This window comes from Protopterus annectens, chromosome 14.part0 (genome assembly GCF_019279795.1).
Source record: "Protopterus annectens isolate FY-2018-M chromosome 14.part0, PAN1.0, whole genome shotgun sequence".
Lineage (NCBI taxonomy): Eukaryota > Metazoa > Chordata > Ceratodontiformes > Protopteridae > Protopterus > Protopterus annectens.
This window is the reverse complement of record NC_056748.1, coordinates 9,144,984-9,168,541: the sequence shown is the minus strand read 5'-3', so window position 1 is coordinate 9,168,541 and position 23,558 is coordinate 9,144,984. Positions and strand designations below refer to the sequence as shown.

General features: G+C 43.6%; 1 protein-coding gene across 9 annotated transcripts in view; it reads left to right on the top strand.

The window, feature by feature from the left end:
- The window catches only part of ADD3 (adducin 3), a 3,087,715-nt gene that overhangs the window by 2,934,742 nt on the left and 129,415 nt on the right, over nt 1-23,558 (top strand). For all 9 annotated transcript variants that reach the window (XM_044055712.1, XM_044055702.1, XM_044055704.1 and 6 more), the window contains one exon: nt 22,256-22,375. In XM_044055712.1, the coding sequence (XP_043911647.1) occupies nt 22,256-22,375 (120 nt within the window). The remainder of the gene's footprint in view (nt 1-22,255; nt 22,376-23,558) is intronic.

Here is a 23,558-nt window from a genome sequence, read left to right as displayed (position 1 = left end):
TCCTGAGCCATTCTTTCAGTGCAAGTGCTATGTTGAAGGGAGAACACTGGGGTATATAATGCCGAGAGCAGATCAGGCTGGTTGGAAGGGCTGCAGTATGAGGAGTTTACAAAGTTGTAATCGTACATATCAGAAAAAAATGCAGGATATAATTTGAATGCACTGGATTGTACAGGGGTGATTGAGAAGTCTAGAGTTGTCGAGGAAGTTCAGATGAGGCGGGGATATGAATGGAAGCTGGAGCAAGGGGCACTTTAGGTTGAATTTGATGAAGTATGAGAGGGTGGTGTGGCTTTGACATGTATTGTCTGAAGTAGTACTACAGTGAATGACAGCATGAATGGCTGCATAAAGACTAGCTGCAACAGTTGGACAGACTTCATGAACATATGGTCTTTTGTTTGTATGACTGTTTCTTCTTATGGTTGTTAAATAGAAAATGGTTCTGGAGCTCATCTAGAGTGGGTTTACTACTCTGGAATTTATTTCACTGCTCTCGTGCATGTCTGTCTAAGTTTTTCATCAAGGCCCATGGTCATGGAATGTATTTCTACTTTGCTCTATACCACAGTCTCTTCTCCTGGAGTAAGAACCATCTGAGTCCTATCTTCATTGGTTCATTTCTATTTCCTTGCATTGTTAAATTCTCCATTTTCCTTTTGTTTGGTAACCAAAAAAGCAAAGGATCCCCAAGTCCATATATTACTGATGAGGGCAATTATAGGTGTTGCCTCTACTGTCTGAAACCAGGGCATGGTGTCCCTTCATTCTGGAATAACCAATGCTTCAAACCTGCTGTTAAGCTCAAGAGGTGAAAGTACCTCAAGACCTTCTTCATTGCCTCATGCTGAATTGTAGTGGAGTCTACATCCCTGCAGGAGAAAAGTGGAAGACCCTACAAAGGGATGCCCATCATGAACAGAAAAAAAGGGGTAGGGGATATTACTATGCCAAATAATTTTAAATATGGCACCACACTAGAGTCCACATTGACTGTAGTGGCCACTCATTCCTGTAAGCCTTCCTTATCAAGTAGGAGGAAGTGAAGGAGGAAACATTTTGTGTTTTTTTTTTTTTTTTTTTTTTTTTGCTGCTCAGTTTAGACAGCGACATCGCTCTCTGACATCTGCTCTTGCAATCAGGATCCTAGCACATGTTCCCACCATTTCCCAGTCCTAGCATGCACCACTAGGAGGTAATCCTGATCTAGCTAGAGTCTGGCTGTAGATTTCTTAACATTTGCCACAGGGTGGGAATGTATGTTTGTATCTCAATCTGTGTGGTAAATTGCACATTTCTGTCTCTACTCTCTCTCTAGGCCCCTCTCACTCTAATTTTTACTTGCCTGTGATTAGAGTCATGGTTGTTCCCAGTGCTTGTACTAGATTAGAGAGTTTATTTTACTAAAAAGAATCAAAAGACTGTGAGGGCATGGAAGAACACTGTTTGTTAAACACAGCTGTGGGTCTTGCTGTCCCCTTCCTTTGCCATTGTGCTGCTTCCATTGCAAACATCCACATCATGAAGCAGCCCTTCAATGACCACTTTGTCTAGTGACTGCTTACTTATTGTTTGTAGATCATTCCATTTCCTATCGGTAATTACCTGGCACATCCAGGGATGGGTATAGTCGTGTGTGTGTGTATATGACTTGTTTGGAGTGAGCGTGCAAGTATTCTTGGGTTAGGGTTAGATTAAGGGCTAGGTAAGGGATAGTTTTAGTGTTCTGGATCCACTGTAATCCTTAGTTGTACTATGAAGAAACTGAGCTTTGCTGTTTACAAACTGAGAAGGGATGGTCAGTCTTCTTCCTCTACCAGCATCCCATAAGGATCTGAGAAAACTAGACCCTTGAGCTGTCTTCACATGCTTGCCCTTTACTCAGAAAAAAAAAAGTATTTACTTGAGGGAAGCAAATGGAATTCTTGGTGATTTTCCCATGGACCTACTCTTCAGAGATGGAAGTCCCATCTCCTTTCTTCTTCATCGTCATCATCAACCCCCCCCCTTTTTTTTCTCCATTTTTCTACATGTGGCCAGGGTGTCATGTCAGTTGTTGCCATCTCTCTCGATTCAGTGCCATGCCCCTATCTGGGTACCTTTGTTTCCTTCTGCGTTCTTCACTTCATTCCCAAATCTTCATCACCAGACTATCTTCTTTTCTGCACATATGCCTGACCCACCTTAATCCGTTCTCTTTGACCTTCTCTGTAATTGGAGCTACTTTGATTTCTGCTCTGATGTCCCACAGTGTGCATCCAACCATGTGTCTCAGGCACTTCATCTCCATCATCTCTAGCTTCCTCAACTTCGCTGTCTTTACTGCCCAGGTTTCTGTACTATATAGTAGTACTGGTCATACCGCTGTTTTGTACACCTTACTTTTCAGCTTGTTTGGCAGTCTTCTGTCACAGTCTACCCTGACACTGTATTCCATTTGGCTGTAGCCCCCCTGATTCTAGCTTTGTCACCCTCATTCAGAGACTTCCCTTATCCCCAATCACCCCTCCCTGATATTTGACGCTGTTAACTTATACAATTTACCCTTCTGGCACAGTTCTCAGCTTCTTCTGATTTCTCCCATTTGCTGCCATTACAACTGTCTTATCTGTACAGAGTTTGCCTCTAATGTCACATTATCTACATACAGTAACTTTGCTGGTTTGTCCCCTCTGACCTGTTCGCTGATGTCATATGAACAGTAGCGGGCTCAGAGCTGAACTCTGATGCACACCCACTCCCACTGGGAACCCCTTTGTGAGGCTAAACACTGTTCTTACTCAAATCATTGGGTCCCTGTAGACAGCCTGCAGTAATTCTACCAATGTTTCTGGGACTTCCCAAATCGGCTTTCTTGCGACCTTGTCATATGCTTTTTCTCCAAGTCAAGGAATGCCCAGTTGAACTCTTTCCTTATTTCGAGCTTCTTCTCAATTGTCTGTCTCACTCCATCTCCCTTGTTACTTCCTAAAGATAGCAGACGTGTTTGAGGAGCAACCAGAAGCTTTTCAGCCTAGCTTAGGTTACAGGGGACCCTGTGACTTAGCTTGCCACTCTTTTCTAAGACCATGTAACTTTGTTTCATTCGGATGCAGTTGCTAATCTAGGCTTGTAGTGTTGAATGTCTTTCTGATATGATACATATTTGGTCAATTTTGATTAAACAGACCTATGGAAAGGTCACAGTTTTGTTTAAATTCCCAACTCAGTGGTGACATAGCTCCTTAATACAGTGTTCATGGTCAGCTTCAAAATTAATGATATTCTGAGGCCAGGAGTGCCTCTTCAATGCCATAAGGCTTCCACTGTCACCTCATCTTGAAGTGCTGAGTTTGCTTTACACATTTAAGGTGACATCCTTTACAAGTTTTGACTCCCTGTGGGAGGAAAATTCACCATGTTTGCCAGGTTTTGGATGTGATCGGTTACAGCATTAAATTGGTTTTGATTCCCCCCCACCACCACCACCACCACCACCACCACAGTTTGCCCTCAAAACAGACATTGTTTGAGATTGTTGAGCTTTGCCCTGGTCATTCTTTCTCAGTGGCTGTAAATTGAATGCTACCTGGGTTTTCTTCATGTGCCCAGCTAGTCTTGATGATCTTGTGCCATTCTGAGCTTTAGTGTTTTTCATAAAATATATGAATTTCTAGATAGCTGTTTTCCAGGCAGTTATGCTTTTCTTGTTGGAGAACTGCTGGGTATGTTAGGGAACCTAGTGGATGCCAAGTGCCATGTAACAATCTTACTTTTATGGGCCCTATGCAGCAGGTGCCAGCCTGGTCCTCCTTCCTGAGAGCCCTTTATCAGCAAATGTCTTTCCATATCACCATTGCAGTATTTCTTCACCTAAGGGATTTCCTGCCAAGGATCTGCCAGCATCTGGCCAGTATACCAAAGCCTTCAGCTCTTATATGTCGTATATAGCTCGTATGTCAAACCTATGCTCCCCACATATGATGTAGGGCATAAAGCTGATGTAGGCAGATACTCAGAACTTCTTTGCTGCCAGTCCAAACGGCATTTTTGAACATCAGTCTTTACGCCCTTCTGCTGTACTGGTTACCAAGCTGTTTATTTTTCATATAAGTACCCCATTGGGATTTCTTCTGTTCCTTTTCTTATTGTTGGTATTGTGCTCATGTCATCTAGAAAGGGAAAATGCCAGTGTGCTTTTGGCAGATTCCCAATAAAGATCATCATGACCAGTGTCTTTTCTGTTTAGGAGCTTCCCACGATCATACACTGTGTTCTGTCTGCCAGGTGTTTGTGCCTAAGACCCTACATAGTCACCTCAGTTTACTGTCTTGTACTTGAGTCACAGGCAGTCAAGTCTTCGTATGTTTGAAACCATTCCGTGAAAGTTGGAATGCCGAATTCCAGTATACCCAATACAAACACTGAACCTTGAAACTCTCTACTGCTCTGGACCTAGCAACAAGTGTTACCCTGGGTACAGAATGTGGCATAGTTGGACAGTCGGCAGTGTCGGTTTTTGACATTCCGATGTTCACACTGTGGGGCTCGCACATGTGGACTCAACTGCCTGTGAGTTGTTAATGACAGTAAACCAGTTGCTTCTCCTCTTTGTTCATATACCTGGAGAATCAGCATCTTAAGTTGTTGCTCAGGGTGCTATTGTGGAATCTTCCCTTGCTGAGGGCCAGCTGTCTGCCAAGTATAAGGCCAAAAACATTAGGACTGATTGAGCTGCTCTCCAGCCTCAGCTGGACATCTCTCTAGAGGTTAGCAAAAGTCCTGAAGACTGTCTGGTGCTTGCTTCAGATTCATCTGCTGTGACCATTTTGGAGTCTGACACGTTTTCGGATACTTTTCAGATGTCTGTACCTGATATTGAAGGGGAACCTCAGCTGATAATAGGACCGTGAGGGATTCCTCAGATCCTTGTAAGAGAGGAGATTCCTACAACATTTATAAGTTGCGTCAGGAGTCTGACTGTCCGAAGGGGTTTATAACGGACATTCCTCAGAAAAAGAAACAAAAGACAAAGCATATTTTTCCTCTTGTGAAAGAGTCCCATTGTGAATCACAGGATTTCACTTGGGTTTTATTTAATGCTTTGATATGCCTGAAGCCATCTCAAGGGGTTTCTGTTCTTGCCCTCCTCACTCCAGTCAAGAGGCCTAGAGAATTGGATTCATCAGATGAGGATCTGGATTCAGGGAAAGACTCCCTAGCTTTTTCTTCTCAAATCCCTTCCCGCTTGCACTACAGTTCAGTGGAGGAGGAATCCTTAAGCCCAGTTTCCCCTTTGGAAGTGGTCTCCTTTGGAGATACCATTGCTCACACAATGGACTATTTTAAGTGGGATTTTTCCCAGGTCTCTGCTATTCAAAAAAAATATTATGAGCTACAGCAGATGGAGTATCCCAAGCTATCTGCTCTTCCTCTTGTTCTGGCTGCCTTTTTAGGTGCCTTTTCTGCAGCTTCTGTAGCCCCTGACACTCGGCCTCCTGCAGCAAAAAAAAAAAAAACACTTTCTTTATAAATGCCCTTGTATAGTTTCTTCTGCCAAACATCCAAGTTGTTGCCCTCCACCAAATTCTTGCCTTCTGCTGATAAGGATAAGTAGAGCCATGGTAAGGTTGGCCAAGAAAGTTTACACTGCTGCCAATTTGTCATTTAGGGCCACTAACTACCAGACCCATATGATCAGGTATGTTTTGGCTATCCTCTGTTAGGTTTCCAGTGTGATTTCTGACCTTCCTGACTCTGTAGGAGAAGGTATCAGCCCTTTCGCTGCTGGACTTCACTTGACAAGTTGCTTGACATTCAGTTAACTGCAGCTGTGATACAGCTGATGCCTCTTCCAGGACTGCTGCATTTGGTTCAGTTATGAGGCATTATTCTTGGTTTCAGCTTCGTATTTTGCCTAATGACGTCAAGGCCAAACTTTTGTATGATCCTTTGGATAAAAAAGTCTTTTTGGCTTTGCTGCTGTCACTCCAAGTCATTCCAAGATAAGGGCAAAGCCTTTTCAGGAGCTGAAACATATTTTTGTTTCTCTCATTCCTAAGTTTTAGAGGAACTACCCTTCCAAGTCTGTGTAGGAAATCTTGCCCTCCTGCGGGTATTAGACGTGTTCTTCCTGCTAAGTCTACTCAGACTCTTTCCTCCCAGAAACCTTCCTTTCAGGACAAGCCTGGTTCTTTTTGACTGTGCCCCCCCCCCCCCCCCCTTGGCCAGGTTCCCTTGTCTCTCTGCCCTTTCCTTCCAAATTGGCTACACTATGAATCACCTCAGATTCTTGGATTCTCTTCATTATCTGTCATGGATATTTCATTTTTTGGAAATCCCTTCCTCGCTTTTCAGGCATTCCTCAACCTCCTCAGGAACAGCTTTCTATTTTCCCAGAAGTTCTTCAATCTGTTTTGAATCAGATCACCACTCAGGCTATGCCTCCCATGCAGTTAGGGAATGTTTTTTATATTGCAGAATGTTTTTGGTCCCACGAAAGGAGGGTACATGGAGACCAAGTCTGGATCTTTCCTTGCTCAGTACCTTTCTTAAGATTCCTTCCTTTTGAATGTTATCCCTTGAGTCTCTCTGGTGTGTCTGGATCTCAAGGATGCATATCTTCACATCCCCATTCATCCTCTTTTCAGGAAAGTTTTATATTTCTGTTTCTTCTTTGCAATTTCAGTTCTCTGCTATGCACTTTAGCCTCTCTATTGCCCCAAATTCACCAAGTTCCTCACTCCTATCATTGCTTTTTACAGGGTTTGACGTATTCATTTTTCCCTGTCTAGATGAACTGCTTATTCAAGCTCCTTCTCCCAGTAATCTAATCCAGGTTCTCCAGTTTACTACTTGCATTTTGCACAGTCTGGGTTTCATTGTAAACCTCCAGAAATCTGTTCTGACACCTTCCCAGGATCATGTTTTCTTCAGATGCAGGCTTCAGACATTTCACATACTGGCATTTCTTCCTGCCCCCACAAGGCTCTGTCTCTGATAAGCTTTTTCTAATCCCTTCTTCCTCTGGCATCTGTTATGGCCAGGAAATTTCTCAGGGTCCTAGGGTTCATGGCTTCCACCATTCCCATGCTCCCTCTTGCCAAGGTCCATGTGAGGAAACTTCAGTGGTACCTCAGATTGGTGTGGCTTCAACATTGCCACCCATTTGGAGTTCTCGGATCTGATGTTATCCATGTCTTTATTCATCACCACCAGGGTCTTGGATCCGACATCAGATCTGAGCCAGCAATATTCAACAGACAGATTTAAGGCCCTGGCTCCTCCCTCTCCCATAATGCCTTGCTGCTTTCTAATCCCCAGTTCTCGTTTGCCATGCTTCCTGTGCAGACACATTCCTCTGGCTCTGGCTGGTTAAGTAAAAAGTTTTCAACCTTTTTTATTATCTATCTTAGTTTTGTAGTGTAGGGTAGTCTAGTTTTACAGTTTTATAGCTTTTTATAGAGTAGATCTCTTCCCTCCCATTGGTTTAGTCAAACTAGTTATGTGTGTGTGTGTGTGTGTGTGTGTGTGTGTGTGGGCTTTGGCACCCTTTTTTTCTTCTTTCAGCCGTTAGGACTTTATTCAGATACTTGCTCTAGCATTAGTAGTAGTTGTAGTGTATTGCAATGTCTGGTAGGCCTGCTGGGTTTAAAAAGTGCTACTCATGTGGTTGGAAAATGCCTTATTCCGATATGCATGAGGAGGGTAGACCTGCTGGGTTCAAAAAGTGCTCCTCATGAGGTTGGAAAATGCTTTATTCCGATACGCATGAGGAGTGTGCTTATTACTTGGGTGCTGTGCACCTGGGTTGAGTGCAACCTTTGTGCTGCATTTAACTCCAGGGCCTTAGGAGAGCACCACAGTAAGTTACTTCTAAAGGGTATGGTGCAAGGGTGTCCTTTTGTTTCCCCCTCAAAGGCTTTCTCTTCTGACCTGAAGTGGAAGACCCCTTCTTCTCATCCAGTTCCCTCCAAGAAAGTGCAGCTGTCGGATCCCAAGTCCCCGGATCTAATCCCAGCTGAATCTGCCTTGGATCCATGGTCTTTGGAGCCAAGAGCTGCAGAGCTTTGGTCAGATCTAGGTCCTCTCCAGATCAGAGGCTGTCTGATTTGACCAAAGTGGGGCCAGCCTCAGATCCGACCGGTTTGTCAGATCTGTCCACTGATCCAATTAAGGCTTCAGATCTGACAGGGTAGTCAGATCCGATCATAATCTTGGAGGAGGCTACAGTCAATTTCACCTCCAAACTGAGACCACAGTCTGCTCCAAGACATTGGATCTGTTCCCACCCACTCTTCTTCCTCCTCTAGATCTTGTAGGAGTCTTCTGCTCTCAGACATGGACAGGATGATGAGGAGTTTTCTCAAGGCTCAGATAGAGTTGGGTTTCCTGGCTTCTCCTGCTCATCCAGCCAGGGGAACATCTTCCCCCCAGCTTTTTGTTCTCCTCATCCAACCCCATTGGGTTTGGATTCTAGAGACCAGGAAGTTTGCGACCAGATTCTGACAAGGCCGAGGATTCCCCCTTTCTCATCCCCACTGGGATTCCTGGCTTATTCTATGAGAGGGCTGAGACCCATGCCGGAGTGGTCGACGCTGGCTCCACAGGGTAGGGAGGGTGTCTGGTACCAGTTTTTTAGACTGATTCCTTCCTCTCGGTGCTTCGGCTTTCAATAGCTCCAGACAAGTATCATTTGGGGGTCAGAGGGCTGCTTCTGGATGTGTTCCTGCTCTCCAGGGGACTTCTCCCTCAGACATGGGGAATGAGCCTGCTTCCAGCCCCTCTGCCTTCCGGGTGGTAGAGAGGACCTTGTCCAGGTCTGGAGTTTCCTCTGCTGCACCTCTGGGTCTTCTCTACCTTGGCTGGTGTGAGGCCTCTCATCCTGCCCTGGGTCAGACCTCCCGATCAAGCCTTCATGGGGTTCCCTCCCCTCTGGGAGTCCATGCCTCTTCTGAGTCCTCCCCGGAGCCTCCAGTGGAGGAGATTCATTGTAAGAGAAAGTGCAATAGGAGGCACTTGAATTCCCCCACAGAGTCTCTCACCAAGGATAAGGACCTCAAAGAAGGAGATGGGTCCCCTAGATCTGCGCCTGATGAAGTCTCGTTTGGAGCAATCCTTGAGCTCCTGAAACAAAAAGGCAGATGGTCTCCTCAGCCCTCATCTTTGGAGGAGTCCGTATTTCTGAAGGCCTTCAGGACAGACTGGTCTACCTCTTGGATGTCCCCCCCCCACTGATGAGTTGGAGGAGCTGATCGCCAGCAGGGCCTGGAAGGAACTGGACATGGTGGAGCCTGTTCCAAATAGGCATGACAAATTCCTTAGTCCCCCTGCAAATCGTTTGTTCTGGAGCCAAGGAGTATCAGTCAATGCCATTGTAGCTGCTGCCACCATGAAGAAGGAGTTAGCAGAGTAGAGCTCCATGGTTCGTCCTTTGAACATGGAGTCCCAGGCAATAGACCATTTTGGGAAGCGAGTGTATGCCACAGCTACCTTTGGGCTGAGGGCGGCTAGTTGTTTAGCACTTTTTATCCGCCTTTAAAGGGATTTGGTTGAAGAGCTCTCCACCTTCCTTACAGAGTTATTACAGGCAGAGAACCTCAAGCAGGTGTCTCCCAGGCTTGCCACTCTGACCTCTCTCGTGAATTCCCCGATGAGGCTAATCTCCAATGCTGCAGAAGCTACCTCTTGAGATGCAGGCATGGACATTGCCTTATGGTATCATGCCTGGCTATGCTTATGCGGGTTTGCAGAACCCTTTAAGGTGTCATTTACTAATGCCCCCTTCGATAGTTCCACTCTCTTTGGGCCCTCCATAAAGAACACTTTGACTCACAGCGAGCAGGAAAGGAAGACTCTGTCTACAGTAGGAATCAAACTTTCTACCCCCCAAGAAGTCTCTTGAAGACCCAACGCAGTCTTCCTTTTAGGATGCTCCTGACGAATCCTGATGAAGCCTCTTCCAGAGGCAGGGGGAGAGGTTTTAATGGACGACGACACCCTTGTGGTGGGGGAGGGGGGTCTGCAAAATCAGGGCTCCGGGCAACCCATCTTTGACCAGCCCTACCAATGCTCCTGAAGCATTATCCAGCTGCTCTGCCCCTGGAGGCAGTCGGGGGATGTATTTCCCTACACCCACTAGCCTGGACAAAAATAACTTCTGATCAGTGGGTGTTAAATATCATTTCCAGGGGTTAATTCATTCCATTTTTGGAAAGCCCTTCAGTGAGAAGTTATCTCCCCTGTTATTCTACCCAGACAGAGGGATTTGGCCCTCAAAGAAGTTTAACAACTTCTTCTAAAAAGAGCCATCCCAGAGGTCCCAGCAGGACAAAGCGGATCCGGTACTTATTCTTGCATCTTTTTAGTGCCAAAAAAGATGAGGGACCAGTCAGCTCACTCTTTCAGTCAAGAAGTCAAAGTTCCTGATGGTCACTGCTCAGTCCATTCTGCCCCCTTTACGCAGGGACAATTGGATGTGCTCAGTAGATGTCCAGGACGCCTACTATCACATCAGGATAGACAGGCATTCCAGGAGACATCTTCACTTCCAGTTAGGGGCCAGTCATTACCAGTTCAGAGCCATACCCTTCAGTCTCACCCCACACCCCCAGGTGCTTACCAAATGCATGGCAGTAGTAGCGGCTCTACTCCCTCTGCAGGGGTTCCAGGTCTTTCCATACCTCGACAATTGGCTCCTCAAGGCACCTTTGAGGCATTGACTGACTCAGGCAATTCAGTGTGTTCTTCTTCTCTTCCATCAGCTGGGCATAACTGTCAACCTGGCAAAATCCAATCTGATCTCCACACAACAGTTGGAGTTCACAGGAATTCAGTTGGACTCGGTGTCAGAGATTGCAACTTTGCCTCTGGCAGAATTCAGTTGATACAGGAACAGGTCACACAGATTTTGGGCATGCCTCACCCCACAGTTCATTTGGTTCTTCAGGCTCTCGGTTCCATGGCCTCAGCCATTCTTCTTCTTCTTCCTCTGGTCAGGTACCACATGCGGGTGTTACAATGGACTTTAGTGGTCCAATGGTCAGCTCTTCTCTATCCCCTGTCGATGACTATAAAACTAACACCTATGTGCAGACATCACCACCAGTGGTGGCTTCAGTTGCAAGATCTCTCTCTATGCAAGCCCTTCTCTATCCCTCTGCCTATGGCCACAGTGACCATGGACACCTGCCCCTCCTGGGCTGGGGGGGCATTTTCTATGGAAGACCATTCAAGGCACATGGTCCCCACTAGAGACCAAGCTGCATATAAATGTTCTAGAAATGAAGGCAGTTCTTTTGTCATTGCAAGCCTTCCAGGACTGCCTCCCTCTAAGGACAATTGCAATCCAGACAGACAACATGGCGATCATCTGGTATGTCAACAAACAAGAGAGAACATGCTCTTACCCATTGTGCAGAGAGGCTGTGAGAGTGTGGGAATGGGCTTTGTCCACCGGCCACTTCCTTAGTGCAACGCACATACCTAGGGATTCTAGTGTGTTGCCTGACAGGCTCAGCAGATCTGTCTTGAGTCCTAATGAGTGGTCCGTCAACCCTTCAGTGGCAAAACAGATTTTCGACCGTTGGGGGTCAGCCATGCTGCAGCCTTTCCAGTCAACCACAAATGCAGCAGGTATTTCGCCCTGATCCCCTCTCATGGGGGAGTCTCCAAGGGATGCTCTAGTCCACGATTGAACTCTGGGTCTCCTGTACGCATACCCTCCTGTTCCCTTAATACCAAACATTCCACAGAAAGTGCAATGCCTGAGGATGTCCCTTATCCTCATTGCCCCTTTCTGGCCTCGTTAGCTGTGGTTCCCCTTCATCAGGTCTCATCTGAAGTATATACCATGGGTACTAGATCCCTGTCAGGATCTGATTTCCCACCCGTTGGGGCTTCCTCTCCCAAACATTGGGACCCTTCGCCTAACCGCATGGTTTCTCCAGTTCCTGTGATAACTAAACAGTCCAGGCTTGCATCCACCACTAAACTCATTATTTTGGGCTCCCAAAAACCTTCCACCAGGAAAGTGTACAGCAGCAAGTGGAAAAGGTTTTCATTCTGGGGCTAGGAGCAGGAATCTGGATCCCTTTTATGCTTTGGTTTCAGATATACTTTTGTTCTTGTCCTCCCTTTTCCAAGAAGAAGCAAGTTTTTCCACTGTTGAACTTCGGTTGGTGACAATTTCTAATTTTCACAAGAGCTCCGAACACACCTTTTCATCTAGGCTTTGTAAGGCATTTATGAAAAGGGTCTTTCTGCTTCGTCCTCCAATTAAGGATCCTTCACCTCCTTGGGACCTCATGTTGGTTCTGCTGTCTCTGAGTAGGAGCCCCTTTGAACTTGCCAGTTCCTGTGATGTCAAGTTTCTGTCTTGGAAGACAGCCTTTTTGGTTGCTATAATTTCAGCTAGGAGGGTTTCAGAATTGCAAGCCGTCTCCATTACTCCTCATTATATGACCTTTCACAAGGACATGGCCTCGGTGAGAACAAATTCCTTCTTCTTACCCAAGGTTGCTTCCAAGTCGACGTTTAGTTAATGAATTCAGCTTCCAGTATTCTTCCTCAGCTGTTCCAATGGCGGGGAGTGGGGGAGTATATCCTTCATATCTTGGATGTTCACTGACAGCTTTGGTTCTACTTGCGTAGGACTAAGGATTTTTGTAAGTCAGAGCAGCTTTTTGTGGCTTTTTCTGATAGCAGGTGTGGCCTTCCAGTCTCTAAGGTCACTATACCTAAATGGATACCTAGCTGCATCTCTTTGGTGTATAATCTGAACCACCTGGAGATTCCAGATCATGTTGGAGTCCATTCTACTAGATCTGTGATGACTTCTTCAACTTTTGTAGCAAGGCTTTCTGTAGATTATATCTGTGCTGCTGCCACTTGGTCAAATCATCACACCTTTATATCCCATTATAAATTGGATTTAATTTCTAGGAGTTGGACTTCTTTTGGCTCCACGGTGCTCCAGCATGTCCTTCCTTGAGGCCTCCCAGGATGTATGGTAGCTGGGGACTCTGACCCTGTGGTGATGAATGTAGACTTGGATAACATCAGTTAAAGAGTTATGTACTTACCATAACTTGGCATCTGTGTCATCTGATGACTATATTCATCACACTTCCCACCCGCCATCCCCCACCTGGTTTGCTCATGGAGGAAGTTGGAGTGGTTTTCTCTCTAACTTAGTAGGAGTAGCTCTAAAGTATGGTGGCAAACTCGATCTGGAGATTAGAGAGCAGCAGGCCATTATGAGAGAGGGAGGAGCCACAGCCTTGGTTCTATCTGTTGAATATTGCCGGCTCAGATCCGATGTCAGATCCAAGACCCCGTGGTGATGAATGAAAACACAGGATAACACCTATGCCAAGTTGTGGTAAGTACATAACTCTTTTTTCCTTTTCTTCCATGTTTCAAGCTCAAGCTTCATTGGTGGATTCAGCCACTCTTTCTCAAACTGGGGCTCCCTTTTCAAGGTCCATTTATCACTTCACAGCTATGTGCAGATACCTCAGACAAAGGATGGAGTGCCTCACTTGGCTTCCAAAAGGTTTAGGGTCTCTGGCCTTCTCATCAAACATCAGACCATATCTGCGTAACAGAGATGAGGGCTCTACTTCTGGTAATGTAAGTTTTTTATTCCCTGTTTCATCCTGGGCCCCTCAATGTTTTCACAGACAATTCCACAGCGGTGTGGTTTGTCAACAAGCAGGCGGGCACAATGTCCTATCTTCTTTGCAGGCTAGTTCTTCATGTCTGGGATCTAGCTATCCTGTATCAAATGGGTCCTCAGGCAGTTTACATTCCCTCAGAGTACACGCTAGTGGCAGAATCTTTGAGCAGGTCAAGAACACAAGCTCACAAATGGGTGCTTCACAGAGAGGTGTTCCTGGACATAAACAGTGGGATATTCCTCGGGTAGATCTTTTCGCCTCCCCCTGAATAGACAACTCCCTCTATTCTGTTCTGGAGTTCCAGGTCCTCTGGCTTGGAAAGTGGATACACGCTGCCTTTTCCTTGGAAGGGGGTGTTTATGTATGCTTTCCCACCCCTTTCTCTGTCGTCTCAGGTTCTGTACCAGATCAGTCAGGACCCCTCCAAAATCTTGCTGGTGACTCCCTTTTGGTCCAGAGAGCATTTGTTCCCCTTTCTCTCTCACTTGGCCAGGGGCAATTACCACGTTACCTTACCGGGTGGATCTTCTCTCACATATTCTTCAGTTAAAAATCACTTGTCAGCAATTTCTGCTTGCCTGCACTTGAACTCTCCTCTAGGTTTGAGGTCAAGCAATTCCTTAAAGGCGTACTTCATATCGGGCCTTCCAGGAAGCCTGTTCCACCTTCTTGAGACCTCAGTTTTGTACTTGAGAAATTGGCCCAGTCTCCTTTTAAGACTGCTTCCTTCAGCTGCTTTGCAACTTTGTACTGGTGTGTTCTGCTTTTGGCTCTTACTTTTGATGAGAGTGACTGAACTTCATGCTCTCAGGGCTATTACCCCTTATTTAGTTTTTCATAGAGTCAGGGTAGGATGTCTCTTTCCTTTTTATGCCCAAGTTGGTCAATGAGTTGTCCCTTAATCAGTCTATTCATCTTACTTCCTTTTTTCCTTCTTCGCAGTCTCCCAGCGAGAAAGTTCTTCACACCTTGGATTTGCATAGACAGCTCAGATATTATTTATATAACACTGAAGTTTTTCACAAATCTGAGCGGCTCTTTCTTTCTTTTCATTGCAGGACTTTGGGTTTGGCTGTTTCTAAGCAAACCATCTTCTGGGTTTCTAAGGCCATTTACTTTTGTTATTCTTTTCTTGGCAAATGCCTTTCTTTGTCTGTAAAGGCACACATTCTACTAGGGTAGTTGCCTCTTTTTCTGCCTTTTTCAAGGGTCTGGATACCAGTTCTATCCATGAGGCTGCTACTCATACTTTTATTAAGTATTACAACTTGGATGTTGTCTCCAGGGCCAGAACCGGCTTTGCTAGGGCTATCTTGCATGGTTTTGTGGAGGTATCTTCTCTGCCTTCCTTCTCCCAGGTTTCCTCTTGAGCTATTGTACTCTCCCTTAGGTAAAGAATACTGCAACAGTGATATAGGATGTAGTACAGTTGTGTAAAATGTTACCATAACATTAAATGTCCTTCTCCTCACTGTTGCAGTATTCGGTCCCTCCCTCCTTCCCCTCCGTCTTGATTCTTGCCCTGTGTTATGGTTGCCCTCTTGGCCAAGGGTCCATTCTTCCTTCTATGTTTTTCTTTCTGGATGCACAAGTTTCTCTTTGTCCTTGAAGGTAGTTCCTTCTGGGGCTTTCTCATTTCTGAGTGTCTGCATCCTTACGTCACTGTTATAAGAGTTGAAGGTTTGGTATACTGGCCAATGCTGGGCTGTCCTTAGCAGGAGATCCTTTAGGTGAAGAATACTGCAACAATGAAGAGAAAGACATCTACTGTTATGGAAAATTTTACACAACTGTACCTCCTTCAGTGATAACCTACCATTATTTCCTCTGCATAAGTGTCTCTCACTAGCGCTCCCTGTAGCTTCATCACATTGTCTCAGAGGAGAAACGTATTCTTATGCTTCTGACTACTTTTCCTTGCCAGTTGTTCACTTCAGATCTCTTTCCTGCAAGATATTTTTTATTGGAACGTTGATGCATAAATCTGAGCTTGCTGTCACTAGCTCATTATTTTAGGAACTGTGTAGGAGTTTCTTGTACTACCTGGGAGAAGTAAATCTTCTGGTGTTGCAGAAGTTATGTACAAATAGAGAAAGTAGGATTTTACACATGCTGGTGGTATAGCAATTAAGTAGCAAATCTTGTATGCCGTGGTAAGATTCTTGTATTTTGAGACACAGAAACTCTCACCATGGGGATTTTTAAAGTCTTGCTCAATTAAAACAGCTGACAGACTAGGCCCACATATGGTTAACTGCATGATTGACTGTTAATAATACTTCTTATTATGAATAGTTAAAGGTACAACCCTTCTATTCAAAATCATTAAAATGCTTGTTTCTCTATTCCTTTTATTTATAGTAATGGACATTTTAAATTTTATGAGACTGCTTGCAAATGAAATGTTGTGTTGTAATGGTAGTATTTTATCATTTCAGCTACTTTCCAAAGAGGGTCTCGTATATTGAATGTAAAGTCAAGCTTTAAGACTGAAACGGTCCTCTGCCAGGACCATAGTTTGAGTTGGGACCTTATGAGCATCATGAGGTTATATGTTAAGAAGAACAAGTTGTGGCTTGTATCTGAAACATTTTTAGAAGTACTAGGAAAAGCTATTGAAATGTACTTTGCCATAATTTTTATTATCTTGGCTTGCTGCTGAAAAGTGAAGCCCCATCTTTGTTTCTTGGATGATTATAGTTCTTTATGGGTTGAGGGTGTGAGATCATGTAAAAAAAAAAAAAAATATATATATATATATATATATATATATATATATATATATATATATAATGTACATGCATATAGATAGATAATGGAAGTGATTTGAGTGTAGGAAAATCCTACAGGTCTGTTTTCTTTCTTGCTGGGTGAGAGAGGAAATGAGTTTTCATTGCTGAAGGATCATGTTAAGAAACTGAACTCAGTTAATGTCCCGGAAGCTGTTTTGCAGACTCTCATCACACTCACGTCATTTGTGGTTGAGGAGATTCAACTTACTGTTTTATGTTATAGTGCTTTCTTGTTACAGGTAATACAGAAAGCTGCTCTGTCAGTTTAAGCAACTACAGCTCAGACACAAAAAAGGATTTGATTGCATTCCTTGCTTCTTTGTTTCAGATCACCATCATGTAGACAAACACTGCTTGTAAGTTGTTACAGGCCTTGAGTCTTATCAGAGAAGAAAAGGCCACAGATATACTCCGTTCATTTAAGTATCACTCAAGAAACAAAACCAATGACAAAACAACTGAAAAATGAAGCCTAGGTAATTTAAGTGCCTGTCTTTCACACAGAACATAATCACCAGCCCAGACAATTTTCTTAAAAAAGAAAACAAAATGCAACAGGAACAGGTAATACAGAAAGCAGTTCTGTCAATTTAACTAACAAAACTTCAGACACAAAAAACGATTAGATTACTTTCTATGCTACTTTGTTTAAAAAAAAGTTATCAAGGAGTCAAACACTGCTTGTAGTTGCTGCAGGCCATGGGTCTTCTCAAAGAAGACAATGCCATTCTCTCAAAACCTCCATGACACAATCAGCCACACCTCACTGTGCCTCACCACCTAGGCCCATAAGGCAGACAACCTCACAGTCCGATATTTTGATCATCGGAGAGTCAATTGTGAGACTTGCCAATGTCCCACTCACCAGATTGTGCAAGGAAAGGGTTACAGTCATTTGCATATCACCAGTCAGGATCTGCCAGATCATGCAAACTCTCAAGTCACTGAACCACAAATGCCAATATAACTCAGTCATAGTCCATGTGGGTGTAAATGACGTGTGATGTACTTTCATGAACTATATAAAGAGAGATGTGAGGAAGCTGTCAGACTGTGTATCCCAGGTGGGTATGCACCTAACATTAAACAGAATTCTACCTTCTTGAAGGATGATGCCACAATATAAGCAGAAGATAATTGACTTTAATAATTAGATTAGTTTTTGATGTAATTTGAGGGGTACAGTATTTGTCAGGCTGGGAGGATATAGTTGGCAAACCACTCTGTTTCGCCAGGGATGATTTTCACCTGTATCTTTTAGGCTTTTGAATATTAGCTAAAACCTTGTCCACCTCCCCATAGTGCCGTTTTTAGGCATTCCCAACTTAATAAACCATCCAGCATAACTAAGCCAACTCAGGATAATCTAAAGGTGATACTGCTCAATGTCAAGAGTCTAAGCAAAAACTCTATTCCCTGCAAGCTCTCCTCACCCTGGAGAACTTAGATGCCATGTAGTTACTGAAACTTTGTTTAAAGCTGTGGAGAGCACACCACCAGTGCAGGGCAGTGTAATGCCTTTCATACTTTTAGATCAACTACTGCACAGAAAGGGACAAAAGTTGGAGGTGTCTCAGTTTATATAAAAAATAAACACACCTCAAGGCTGGTCAAGGAACTTGACACACTTGAGCTTCTCCATGTACAACTCACCGTAAGCAAAGTGCCATACATATCTTTGCATGCTGTAGGCCCCCTTGTTTGACCCAGGAAACCCACATCACTTTCTTAAATAAACTGGAGTCAGTCCCCATTCAACCTCACACCATGCTTCTGGGTGACTTCAACTTCCCTATTGTAAACTTGGAATCATATGTGACCACAAACTTGCAGGTCCGATTCCTGGATTTTGTCAACATGAGTGGCCTGCATCAGCTAGTCTGAACACACCTAGGAGAGCCAACATTCTTGAATGTTGTATCCTCCTACCTCCAGTGTGTAATGCTCTCACTGATCAAGTTGGGTCATAAGTCTGTCTCCTTGAAAATAAAAGTAAAGCATGTCATACCAGCTAACCTCAGAATTTTTGGGAAAGGCAAGTCAGACTTTGTACTTTTAAGTGACACCCTTGCAAAATTTAAAGCCCCTCCAAGCCCAGGGAACACTGTTGCCTATCCGGAGTTGTTGTCAAAAACCCTTTACAATAGTGTATACAGATGCATAGAGTTAGCAGTACCTACCCAAGGTAGGCACAGTACGATCTCAAGAAATAAATCACCACGATGGAATCCCAACATTAATAGGTTGTACAACAGAAAAGAAGAAAATCATGTCCAAAAATAAGAAGCACAATGCCCAGCAATGTAAGAACTCCCTTATTAGACTAAATAAGCAGCTCACAGGACTAATTAAGTCTACCAAAGCTAAGTTTAAAGTAATTTTAGCCTGTCAGGCTAAGGACAATCAAAATCATTCTTCAGCTATAACCACAACCTCAAGGGGCAATACACAACAATATGCTGAACTTAACTGTAAATGGACCCACTTGTACTGAGCCAGGGGATAGAGCAAATTTACTAGCTGATAAATTCAGCTCCAGCTTTACTCCATTCTTACCACCAAGCACCATTCAAGAAATACCCCAACCATTACTCCCACAGTTATCACTAGGGAACAGGTCTTTAAAGCATTGTCCAAGGCCAGAAACACTGCATTGATGTAATCTGATAGTATCCCGGGATGCCTTCTTAATAGCATGAAGCTTAACCTATTAGGCCAACAAGAATCACTATTTAACTATAGCCACCAAACAGGCCTCACCCTAAATGAATGGAGGACATATACTGTTTTCCCTCTGTACAAGAGTGGGTCATCCACAGACCTGGGAATCTGGGAAGCTTTACTAGTGTCATATGTAAATCCATGGAAAGAATAATAGTCATGGATTTGATAAATGATAGCCTAGGAAACCTTCAGGCACTGAATCCACCTCAGTTTGGGTTCATCAGGGGCAGTTCATGCTTATTCAACTTGGTGTAGCAGATGGGAGCAAAATGGTGTATACTGCCTACCTTGATTTGTTCAAGGCATTCGACACAACACTCAACTTGGGTGTTGTAGATGAGCTCGTTAAATTAGGTTCAAACGTGTACGTTACCCTCTGGATTGCCAGCTGGCTCACTGATAGGAACCAGGGAGTTAGAAGTCAGTCACTACCAGAGTCCCTCAGTGTTCTGTTCTGGGTCAGCTCCTTTTTGCCATCTGCTTTTTAGAAGTCAAAGCCAATGTCAAGGTCATTTGGCTGACAAAGTATGCAGATGATTGCAAACTAAAACCTGTGATAGAATCCCCAAAGACACTAGTATTCTTCAAGAAGGTCTAATACAGGCAAATGACTGGTGCCAAAGCCATGGATTAAAACTCAATGCTAAGAAATGAATAATAGCCCCCTTTGGGAAGTCAGCTACCCCAGGAAACAAACTTATTGATAATACACACCTAAGAGTAAATCAAGTAGTCAGGGATTTAGGGACATATGTAGACAATAACCTGGCTTTCGACAAACATATGTCTAAGGTAGTAAGGAAATCAGTCTGTGTTGCCTGTCATTGAGTACAGTGCCCCCTTTGGATATGTACCTGACCAAGCACATACACCAACTGAAATGTCCTCAGATGTCCCTTACAAAAAGAATATAGGATGTTAATAACATGTCCTATCTGGATCACCTCAAATCACTATCCCTATAATCTGTTTTCGACAAACTGTTAAGGGGCGATCTATGTCTGGCATACAAGGCATCCCTGGATCTTGATCTGATAAACCTCTTGCATATCTGCAAAACAAATAGGATCAGAACTACCTGATATAGGAATTTAAACCTTGCTTGCAACATGAATAGGACATGTTTGGAGGGACATGTCCACCTCTCAGAGGATGCTCCCTCTCTGGAACAGGCTTCCCATCCATGTGAAGCAGAGTTTTTCCCTCACCCTATTCCACTGTATCCTTGATCTGTGGATGGGAAATCAGAATTTCACCCCTGTTGCTGCACCTATGTCTCTAATGGACAGAGGTAGCCTGTAATTGCTTGGTCATCCATGCCCTAAGTTACATATACCCCTTAAAGTAACATTTGCACACCAAAATATATTGGCTACATTTGTAATGCATGGCTAGGCTCACGAAGGCCGCTGTGGTCATTAGTCTAGTATACACCCATGAACCTATTCCACTGTCATTAAATCTATGGTTTGTATTTGTAATTTATGATGTCCTGACTGACTGTTGCAGTATTCTACACATATGGGGTTTTCACCACTGACATGCACCCAGGATACTAAAGCCTAAACCTTACCAGAAGCATACTTTTTACGTATGACTTCAGCTCACAAGTGCATGGCTACATAGTCAGACATGTGAGTATAAATCCTCAGACTGTCTTGCCACCAGCCAGAATGCAGTTCTCATCTTTGTGTGGTGGTTTGTATCGTAAGCCTTCTCTAATTCAGATAAGTGCCTCATTGGGCATCCTTCCTCCTTGTTTATGTTGTTTTCTGTAATTTTGTTAGATGTAGCTAGGAGGGTAAATGCATGCGGCACAGGCAGATACCCTACAAAGCTCTTAATTTGTAGTACTCATTTTCCTTGGGCATGGAATATGACTACATACCTTGATCTATCTGGCAGTCCTCTGTACTCAAGACATTTTGATTCTGTCATCTTTGAATACGTTTTCAGAGATCTAATGTCTAAAATGGTTGACACAGTCTATAATGGCAGATCCCTCCTCACCTGACTTACTGTGTGCTCCCGAGAATAAACTCAAGACGCCTAGGCCTGAGGGCCAGTCTGATTCCATCATACCTACTGGGGATACTAAACCTGCAGTACATCTTGTTGTACCTCAGATGCCATCTGACACAACCTCGTTGGATGTCAGTATTGCATCTGAGGACTGAACGTCTGAACTGACTGCTACTATGACAGAGAAGAGGGGGGAAACTGAGGATCATTATTTCTGAGGAGCCTGAAGGCATCCTTCGGATTTTATTAAGGGATGAAATTCCTGGATCACTGATTCAGGTATGTCAAGGGTCGGAGCCTCTGTGCCTGGTGCAGGTGGATGTCAACCCTAAGAAGAAAAGCTAAGAAACCAAACATGTTCCCACTCCTCCTCTTCCTGGGGATAAGGCGTGGGCAGATTTTTCTCAGGGCAGGTTCAAGGCCATTATGACTGTTAAACCTTTTTCCTTTTCAGGTCCCCCTGCCACTCCACAGAAGGTTAATGTAGAATCTTGTGAGGAGGAGGCCTCATACTCTGATCATTCTTTGGTTTACTCCACTCAGATTCACTCTCCTGGTCAGGTGCCCTCAGATGCTGAGGATTCCCTCTCTCATATTTCCCCTGTGGAAGAGGCATCCTTTGGAGAGACCACTGTAAATATGTTGAAACATTTTGAGTTTTTAATGCTGAATATTTTGTTTATCTGCCTGGCTGTGTTATGGCAGAAAAGGATTCCTCAAATCAGTTCACTTACTAGTTGACAAAAATAAGTAAAAAAAAAAAAAGCTAGAAATGAAATAAGGTGAGTGTAATATGTACACATCATGCACACATATAGTACTTGCTCTCCAAACTGCAGGCAAATCATATTTATAACATTTCATGCAAATAGTTCACAACAGGGTAAGCCGGTCTGTAGAATAAGCAAGACTGCACTTTTAGTTTGTTTTTATCACTTGTGTAATAGTAGATTGTTAAGTATGCTGCATGCCTGTCTTCATTAGATTATTTCTGTTTTTGTTTGCCTTGTAATTCCAGAGTGCAGTTTTCCTAAATGCACTGGATGTTTTTTCTTGCAGTGGATGAAAACAAATGACCAACAGAAGAATTGCAGTGGAACACCAATCAAGATCGAAGACCCAAACCAGTTTGTTCCCTTAAACACAAATCCATCTGATGTATTAGAAAAGAGAAACAAGGTATATGACAACCAAACACAGGCATGAGAACTCTGGTTTAAAATTCAGTGTTTTAAATTTTATTTATTTATTTCTGCCTACGGTCATAGATAAGTACAGACAATGTGCTGTATTTAGTATTTTGTTTTATTAACAGTTTTAGTTGAAATAAATATACAGGGCCTGTAATGCAGTGCTGAAGTAACATTTGTATGTGTGACATGTAGGAGTATCGTTAAATTAATTAGGTAGATAATTGGTGCACGCAGTGCATTATCTACACATTAAGGAATCTCTGTCAGCTCCCCATCAGTGACATAATGATACTCAGTATCCAGGGGTATGTCGATTTTTGAGAAACCACAAGAAGCAGTGCAGATAAAAGACTTCCTTGACGAGATTTAAGTCAACACTGATGGTATGTCCCACACTATGACATCATTTAAATGTCCCAGAATATGACATCATCTTGAGTGGCAACTATTTGTCTACTAAGGACCAGTATCTGGTCTTCATGTAAGCGCCATTGTCTTTTCATGTGTATTCACAGCCATTAAATGGAAGATCATCCATACACAGTGACTGCTGTAGTTGCTTCCACAATTGACATTCTTGGGTTCGCTGTATTGATGTTGATCTTCTTTCGTAGTGAGTGCTACAGTACTGATTCTTGCTTCTTGTTGTTGTGCAGAAGTACATAATCAGTTTCTAGCAAGTGTACTGCCAGTTGCATTACTGATCTTGTTTTGTGCTGAATAGCCTGTGTCATACACCATTTCTGTCAGCATACCAACATAAATGACCCTGTTACAGTAGTATGTCAAGAATGTGCTTCTGAAATGGGTCTTGAGACTGTAACTTCCTTGAGACTTGAGAGGGGCACAAAAAATTTCACATATCCACTTGTATCATAGGAAAGGAGACCCAGTACCCCATTTAATTCTCAAAGACCTTGATTATTTGAAATATTAGATATCTGCATGAACTGTTTGCGATTGTCTCCCTTAGTTGAAAAAGGGATTTCTCTTGAAAACGTTAGCTGTGTTAAAGTAACAGATTTCTGCATGTTTTCTTTATATCTGACTTACTTGGTTGAAAAAAAATTATGTTTACTCTTAGACCCAGAGTTTGCACATCTCCATTTCTAAGTGAAAAAAAAAACTTACAGGAATTGAAGTGTAATCTGATGGTGTTTAAGTTTGTG